General features: G+C 35.3%; 1 protein-coding gene across 1 annotated transcript; it reads right to left on the bottom strand.

The window, feature by feature from the left end:
- Positions 1–6,630: 6,630 nt before the first annotated feature.
- On the bottom strand, positions 6,631–7,275 carry LOC140866629 (low temperature-induced protein lt101.2). Its single transcript, XM_073271659.1, has 2 exons — positions 7,103–7,275; positions 6,631–6,947 (listed from the first exon to the last, which is right to left on the bottom strand). The coding sequence occupies exons 1-2, from the start codon at positions 7,181–7,183 to the stop codon at positions 6,864–6,866; spliced, it is 165 nt and encodes a 54-aa protein (XP_073127760.1). The 5' UTR covers positions 7,184–7,275; the 3' UTR covers positions 6,631–6,863.
- Positions 7,276–9,574: the final 2,299 nt, after the last annotated feature.

Consider the following 9,574-nt stretch of genomic DNA (forward strand, 5'->3'; position numbering starts at 1 on the left):
GTTTTAATCCGTAAAGTGTCCTATACATCCAAATACTCTAAAGTGTTCCACGGATGGTTTTTCGCCACTCCAAGCTTCCTGTGGGGTCATTTCTTTAACCGCTAGTGTGAGCGATCGATTCAAGACATACACCGCCCATCTCGCAGCTTCAGGCCAAAAAGTCTTAGGCATCCCTTTTTCTGATAATATAGATCTCGCAAGATTCATTATCGTCCTATTTTTCCGCTTGGATACTCCATTTTGTTGCAGAGTATAAGCCACAGTTAGCAATCTTTTAATCTCATTCTTCTCACAAAATTTGTTAAACTCCATAGAGTTAAATTCTCCTCCCCTATCTGTACGCAAACACTTAATAGACAAACCAGTTTCTTTTTCCACGAGCACTTTGAAACACTTGAAGTGATAAAATGCTTTTGATTTTTTTAATAAAAAATATATCCATGCTTTTCTATAAAAATCATCTATGGAGCATAATATGTACCTCTTTTTACTGTTAGAGGCTGGAGTAATAGGGCCACAAGTGTCAGCATGAATCTATTGTAATTTTTGAGTTGCTTTCCACTTACTTTGCTTGGGAATTGGATCACGATGTTGCTTGTCCTTCATGCAGTCGGTACACACAACCGTATAATTTAGTAATCTAGGGATTCCAATTACCATTCCTTTTAACTGCAATACCTTTAACCCCTTGTGACTGAGATGAGCATATCTGCAATTCCATAGATGAGTTGTGTCTTGTGTAGTGGTGTTGAAGCATTACTTCTTCTAATCTTGAGCAAACAGCACAAAAATTCTGTTTGCTGTCATGTTCGTCTCAATGATCAAGCCCATTTGAGGATGATATATGTGACACATCCCTGATTGAATTAGTATGGTCAAGCCTTGTTCCTGTAGTTGACCGATACTTGAGAGATTATTCTTGAGTTCAAAAATAAAGTATACTTCAGTGACAACATGAGTTACTCCACATACCACCCTCAACTTCACACTTCATTTTCTGAGTACATTCATTTTAGTGTTGTTTCCAAGTTTCACCACATGTCTGAAGGTATCATCCATCTCATTGAATGGTGATTTATCTCCGCACATGTGATTCGAACATCCCGAGTCTAAGAACCAGACCTCTTTCTTTTTGGCATTGCTCATCTCTATATATGACATCAACAATAGCTCCTCTTGCTTATCTTATTCAGCGTAATTTGCCTCCTTGTCTGAGGACGGACATTCATATTGATAATGACCGAGTTTGTGACACTTATAGCATTCGATAGTGGCTCGATCAAAGCTTCGTCTTCGTCTTCGTCTTCGTCTTCGTCTTCCTCTTCATCTTCCTCTACCGCGCCCTCTAAAGGTGTCTTTGCCTCTTCCACGTGTGGTGAATTTTTCTTCTGAACTTACTTTCAAAGCATATTCTTCACCATTTTTCCTTCGAAACTTATGTTCATGCACAATCAAAGAGCTCTGCAACTCATCAATCGTGAGATAATCAATGTCCTTCGACTCCTCAATAGAGCAAACAATGTAGTTGAACTGCTCTGTTAAGGAGCGTAGGATTTTCTCCACCACTTTCATATCCGGCATGTCCTCTCCAAAGTTTCGCATACTATTAGCAACCAACATAACTCTAGAGAAATAATTTGAAACTGATTCTCCAATCTTCATTTCTAGAACTTCAAAATATCGCCGAAGTGTCTGGAGTTGTGCACGCTGAACTCTTGCACCTTGAAACTTTCTCTTCATCGAATCCCAAATTTGTTTGCATGTCTTCAAGATTAATTTTGAAACGTCCTAAAACTCCTACTGATTTTTTTTTTTAAAATCTCAAATTATAAAATAATGAATATAAATATATATATGCCCATACATATATATATCGTATTTAAAAATAACTTTACTTAATTTAAAATACAAATACACAAAAGATACAATAAAAGTACACGCATGCAATTAAATACTTAAAAATAATTACTAAATAATAATTTATAAGAATGTCATAATAAAACTCCTAAATAATATTTCTTTCACAAAAATTCATGAAAACTTAAAAAATAAATACTTAAATCTAAAATATATGCATATACTAAAAATCTATAATAATAAAACCTATGCGGAAATAAATGTTCTAGTCTCAACATAAAATTCATAATAGAGCGATGGTCACGGGTACTAGCCGCCTGGATACTCATACGCCATCGCCGTCAATCGGGAACACATTAACTTCATTAACATTCTGCTCACATGCACCATTTAAATCTAGTGAGCTTAGAGGCTCAGCATGTTCTATCCTTACATAACAAAATGAAACCACACACAGGCATACATCATATAAAATACGTGCATAATAATTATACGTGCATGATCTTAAAATAATATGCGTATAAACATGAAATAAATAATTATATTGCATCCTCATCATGCTAAACATAAACATCATATTTAATGAATCTCATAAAATGACTTATCATGATTTCTTAGTTCTCAACAGGTCGTATCCATGTCGGTGGCATCATACTAAGCGATTGATCAATCTAAAAATCAACGTACGCGGCGGTGGGGTTTCCACCTCTGTGCTGCCACTTCACCAGCCCTCTCAGCTGGATCCATAAGCTCATCATACTTATACATCATTAGGAAGGTCACCGGGCCCAGGTATCCCGACCTCCAACCACATCACTTTCCACCTTCACTTCAACTTCCATAAAAAAATATATTTTTCTTAACATGCATAAAAACTTATCATAAAAATTCTTACATAATGCATGAACTTGAAAATTCTCACTTATTTTTTTATTTCATGAAAATTGCCCGTAAATATATATTTAATTTATTTTCTTAAAAATCATACTTTTATATCTAATAAAAATGCATGCATTAATTAAATATATATTTACGGACGTTTATTTTTTCCAAGGACTTGTTCGAGCTGCTGACCACTTAACTTAAACCCATAAATTCCTAAACTGACTCAAAAACCCAAAAGCCCAACCTGACCTGGCCCATTAAGTTTCATGGGCCCCAGGCCCATAAAAAATTAATGGGCTCATTTAAAACATAATTTAGGTCCATCAACTTATTAACTTAAAGTTAAATTAATAAAATTATTAACTAACCATTAACTTATAAATTAGACTGATAAAATTACTAAACTCACACAACTTGGCCCAATAATTCTCATGGATCACACGGCCCATGACAAATTAATGGGCTCACTTCCATAATTATTAAAGCCCATTAAATTAGTCTAATTAATTATTTAAACAAGTCCAACCCATTAATTAACTACTTAAACTCTTAATTAATGAAAATAAAATACCCAAGCCTAATTATTAAAAATCTAGACCCGGACTAAAATTAATTTGACTCATCAAGACATGACCCGACCCGGACTCGGACCCAAGACCCCAGCCCGGCCCACATAAAAAAACCCATGACCCAAAATAATAATAAAAAAAAGAAACCAATTTCCCAATCCATATCACATACGTACAGACTCCCCCCATGAATTCTTTACTCTCAGCCATGTAGCAGCCTGGCCTGCTGCCGACCAGCTCCGGCCACCGACCGGCCGGAGCTCCACCGCCCAGACGTAGCCCACGTCTGGGCGGTTCCAACGAGCCATGCCTCGCTTTGAACCGATACCTATACAGCCCTAGAGAACCCCGTTTCCGGGAATCCCAAAACTGCCGCGCAGCCTGTGCAGTCCACAATTGGTGGACTTTCTGACCAGCTCCGGCCACTACCGGCCGGATCTCCGACACCTGGACCACCCCAGGGTCCAGACACAACCTTAGGACCAGGCCTTACTCGATCCAAGACCCAGCATGAAGAGCCCGATCCCTTCTCCTCCAACCGATCTGCGCAGGTTACTTCCTGGACACAGCCCACGTCCAGCCTTGTTCCAGCTTAATTCAAGAGCTAACCACCCTCCTAAACTGACCCTAAGGAACCCTCCTAGTCCCAAGAACCAATTGGCAGCAGACTCGATCAAGCCATGAACAGAAATATCATCAAACTTGAGTCATCTTACTCAAAAACGTGAAACATGCATGAACAATAAAAAATCTCCTTCGAAACTGAAAAACGCATGCATTAACAGATCAATCATGTAAAAATCAGTGTACTACGATTTAAACGGTGATCAAGAAGGGATTCGAAACGTGCCTTGTTGAAGATTTGGACAAAACAATGAAAACGACGTGTATCGGGCTCGTCGGGACGAACGGATCTCCAAAATAATACAAAAACTTTAGAAAATCATCTATGGAGGCTATGATTATGCTGTGAACGTTGAAGAGGTGAGGGAGGCGGCTAGGGGGTTTCACGTGGGATTAGGGATAGTGTTTAGGTTAAATCTTTAATATAACAAGCTTAAGATATTAACTAATTATTTAATAAAATAAAATAAACTTAAAACTCTTAAATACAAAATAATTTAATCTGATATTTAACTTAAATCTGAAATATAAAAATAGGGGATTTTTAAAAGTTATTAAAAGTCATTAAAATGACTTATTTTAGGTAAAAACGGACCTATAAATATACATATATATAAATACCATAATTTTCTTCAAATTATACCTTTAAATAATATTTTAAGGCTCCTAAAAATCTCATAAAATGGGTGAAAAACTAACATCTCGTCCGTCCACGGTCCCGCCTACGCGGTCATCAAATGATTTTCTCAAATAAATTCATAAATCACATCATACAGATTTAAATGCCGAAACAATATTTAAAACATGCAAATAAATCACATAATTCATATACTAACTCATAAAAATAATTTAACACATTTTTACATTATTTTAAAATTATTAAATCTCCTAGTTATGCATGCGGATTTATGTGGCGAATTTCTGGGCGTTACAAATTTGTCAATGGACTGAAAGAGATAATTTTTCACCTTTAAATCCTTCAGCTTGAGCTCATCCAAATTTGTTTTTTGTGCAGCTATCAAGACTTCTCCAACTCCAGGTTCATACCCAATTTCAATGAGATTCCAATACTCTTTCGATCTCAGAAGATTTTCCATCAGCATACTTCAATGCTCGTAATCTCCTTCAAACTTGGGAATGCTTGGTTGAGCAAAACCAGTATTTTCTTCTGCTGCCATCTCTGAATCACTCCCTAAGAGTTCACTCGTTCTCTCAAGTGTTTTACCCTTCCACACGTTAGGATGCGGTTCCTAACCTCACTCAATTTCTTACGATAAGTTCTCTGAATCACTCCCTAAGAGTTCACTCTTTCTCTCAAGTGTTTTACCCTTCCACACGTTAGGATGCGGTTCCTAACCTCACTCAATTTCTTATGATAAGGCCTTTGTGTGAGGCTCTGATACCACTTTGTAAAGCTTATTTGATCAACAAAGTGAATTAAAGCAAATTGAATATCTTATTGATAAAAACTTTTGACTTATATATAGGCCCTATTTGGTTTCAAAAGCAAGGCCAGAAAAGCACTTTTCAATTAACAAGGTGTTTGATGGACCAAAATAAGCACTTTTTGAGTCAAAATTAGAGCTTTTTTTAAGCCAAAAATTATAGCTTTTAAAAGCATTTATTTTAAAAAATCTTTACAAAATCCAAACTGGCTCATAGTCATGCAAACTTAATTGAAAATGAGGAAAAAACAGTCCACAAAATATTGTGGACTGAAAATACTAAAAAATTGGAATATTCTAACAATACTTTGAAATATTCTTAAGTCATCACTTCCAACAGATTTTGTTTGGAATGTGGCGTTTCCGTTGCATCGCGACGAGAGTCCAGTGGCGTCGGCCTTTCTGGAAGTTTTGGGGGAGCGTTTTGTTTGTTTGTTTTTTTAGTGTGGTTTTGCAGGTTAGGTTTGGGTGATGGAAGGATATAATTTGTCCTTGCAAATAATTGAGACGGACTTATGCTGCTATTTGAATCAATCATGATAAGTATTATTACTCATTTCATTTGCAAACAACACATAGATGACATTGGCTGTTATGCGTTTTTGGACGTTTTTGAGTCTATATGTTCGTTACGTTTCATTTCAATAATAATTATATATTTATTTTTTCAATTCAAATTCATATTTATGATCAATTAATAGGAGAAAGGAAAATAGCGTTTGGTATTGTTTAAAACTGTTGCATGTCAATCTCGGACCCTATCAATGAATCATAATTAAACAAGGTGTTTTTTTTTTTTGGCGATAATTAATCAAAGTACATTTACAATTAAACTTCATATTTCGAATACCATTTTGTTCAAAAATCTTAGAACAGACTCATTTATAGATTTGCAAAGTAACAATTTTCTCAAAGATTCGTTGAACCACAGAACATCTACTTCTACAACTCTAATCAATCTTACTATTAAAGACCCTGTCAATGCATTATCTCCGTCCGATTTAATTTGAATTTATGAGTAGCATCCAAGTTTATGAGAAGTCTTCTATTTGTAATCCATCCAATTCTATCTCACAAAATCGAAACGGCCCCTCGATCTCATATGAAGAGAAAGGAGAAAAATAGATTTCGGAATTGTGAATGAAAAGCTCTCAAACATTATTATCTTCATTAAAACTAAAACAATATCTCACCACATCAAGCTAAGAAGTGAAGCTATGGCCTCCTCCAAATTAAATCAGATTTAGAAATAAAAGTAAATCTTATTCGACACAACATTGATTACGGAACATAATATCCCAATTTACACCATAAATTGAATACAAACCCAACGAAACAACACACGCACACGCACAAGCCGAAACCGAGTGGATTTCGCCTCATGTAACACATCAATGAAGCACCGGGGATAGCATAGACTTATAGCCGACTAAGGAATTTGGGGGGTCTAAAGTACAATTTGTTGAATAACCCATTAATGGAACTATGCAACCAACACGTAAAGTGCATATAAGATCCCTGGTATGTACCCCAAGATTGTCAGCAACAAGCATATCCAAAATTCCATCTGCATTCCACATAATTGTACATAAAACATCAAAACAACATCACATAATACTATGATTTCATTGCAATTAAACATTAAAAAAAACTACACAAAAACCCAAAACTCTTTCATAATAGTGTAATTAATATCAAGAAAATTAAGGAAACATGACTTACTCCACAGCCGAATCTTAGGAATACTCCGAGGGGTGGCAAAAATATGGCCAAAAGAACTTCGACGAATGTTGCAGAACCCATTGAATTGAATTGAATTGAGTTTGATTTCTGAGGAAAAACAGAGAGAAAAGAGTAGTCTAAATAGGAAACAGAATAGAATACAAATAAGGGGAGGGTGTTAACTGCTATAAACGAAAGGTGTCAGCAGTTAAGGAGATAAAGAGCCCAAATGCAACCACGTGGTCACCTTTACGAGCCACGTGTGCTGGAATACGGGCAAATCAAATTTCAAACCTCAGTATATCATATGGATCGGAAGAATATTTTACTACTTTCAAATTTTACTAATAATACTTTGAAATAAAAAAATAATATATTTTTTTTTATGAGTGATACAAATGAAAGATTTGTTTCATAAAATTGATTATGTCATGACCATTTCAAAAGAATTTTTTTCAAATATTATATGCATAAATTTGAGATAGAAGGTAAATTACGAATCTTACGATATGATATTTTATTAGATATGGTGAAAATGAACATTTAATTTGCAGACAGATAAGCATATAAGAAAAATAATAGAAGTTGGGAGAAGTTGGTAGAAGGATGATGAAATTATTTTTTATATATTATTATTATTATTATTATTATTATTATTATTATTATATATTACAATGGGGTTGCTTTTGAAGTTCCTTGGAACAGCGTCCACGTGTAATTATAATTTAAAATAGAACATAGAAAAAGAAAGTTGGAGGTATAGGTGTCAAAATCAGAGAGCTCCTAGTCCTACATATCGAAATTGGTTGGAAGAAATTATTTTATTTATTTGGCAAAAAAGCTTCTGGATTATATTCAGAAAAAGTAATGGATTGCTGGAATGATCTGTATGCTTTTTCCGTGATGATGACTCGTGAGAGTAAAATAATGGATATGATATATATTTATATACTTCAATTCAATTCATGCTCTTCCTTGTTATAATTAATAATAATAATTAATAAAGTTTAGAAATATTCAAATATAAAACGAAGATAGACTATTAATAATTTAAAAAAACGTATATATTAGACATAAATTAAATACAATGTCAATAATTTAATCATTATTTAATTTAATTTACTAATTTAAAATAGGATTCGACCCTTACATTTATTGGGATTGTAAAAAAAAAATGGTTTGGTCGAATACACCAATGTGTACATTGGTTTGAATGGTTCTCTCCAATTGGATAAATTTGTTCTAAAGTAAAATCAAATTTAAGTTTACATTCATTCACGGTACTTAGAACAAATAAAATATATGTTTATGTCTTTGAGGGGGGTGTTTAGCTTGGTGGAGTAGGTGAACTCTTTCTATCAACACTTTTTTGGACTATTCTATCACACAGGGTTTGCCTAGTGTAGTTTACCTGGCTAACATAGTTTACAGGCTATTGTGTTAGTTCGGGGTTTACCAAGTGCGCACCAAAGATAGCGGCTACAGGTTCCCACGTCAAAAATATAATATATGTTTATACATGTAGTGACCCTGCATGGTATCACCTACTAACTGGCAACTAATAGCATGCATTAAACTTAATACAGCAAAATAACTTAACAGAGTAAAACATGCGGAAACAAAACCATAAAATACATATCAGCTTAGTAATAAATCCAGGCTTAAATCTGTAGTGATACAACCAAATCGAAAACTTAAACAGTAAACATTATACAGCTAAATCGAATCTTGATGTATAACAAAATCCTCAAGGCTCCTGCTCCCTAGCCCTGCCTTGAACTACCAACTCCGTCCATCCTACGACCTGCCCCATGGAATAGGGTGTCCAAGATAACAATTAGGACGTGAGCGCTAATGCCCAGTACATAAACATGAGTACACGTAAATATATGATGCATGCAACATGATGACTGGTAACGGGTCATCCGAAAATTATGCTCAGTACCGGCGCCACATGAGTGTTGCCACCGCACGGATCAACCTCTGGCTGCAACCACACTCGTCTAGTACACCAGAGTAGACAGACATAAATGCCCCCGCCGTCGCGGTACTCTCAGTGACAGACTATCGAGTATATAGCTGAGCGGCTCTATAGTCAGGTATAACAAGGTATAGGCTCAACGTGTATATGCACATGACATATGAATAATAAAAGCGGTAAATCATATCTCATGCCATATAATAATGCCAAATAAATGCAGCATATAAACATGTATACTCGCTGGCAATCTCAGTCAATGTGTACGTACCTCTAGGCTAGTTCAAGTAAAGTAGGATCCTAGGTTCCAAGCCTATATTCAAAAGTTCACCGTATCACTACACAAGTTCTATAAGTCTTAACTAAGCTAATAAGTACTCCCAAAACTTAAATAGATTCCCGGACCATACCTTCCGTAGTTAGCCCTTTGGAGTCGCTAGTCCCGGATGACTATAACCACACCTTGGTTATTCCAGAACTCTATTATAACCGAT

Source organism: Henckelia pumila, chromosome 4 (assembly GCF_033568475.1).
Source record: "Henckelia pumila isolate YLH828 chromosome 4, ASM3356847v2, whole genome shotgun sequence".
NCBI classification, from domain to species: Eukaryota; Viridiplantae; Streptophyta; class Magnoliopsida; order Lamiales; family Gesneriaceae; genus Henckelia; species Henckelia pumila.

Excerpts from the sequence above, each read along its gene's own strand:
- LOC140866629 (XM_073271659.1), bottom strand. The coding sequence starts at position 7,183 with ATGGGTTCTGCAACATTCGTCGAAGTTCTTTTGGCCATATTTTTGCCA. Across the intron at positions 6,948-7,102 it reads TCCTAAGATTCGGCTGTGGA|ATGGAATTTTGGATATGCTT; the intron begins GTAAGTCATGTT and ends TGTGGAATGCAG.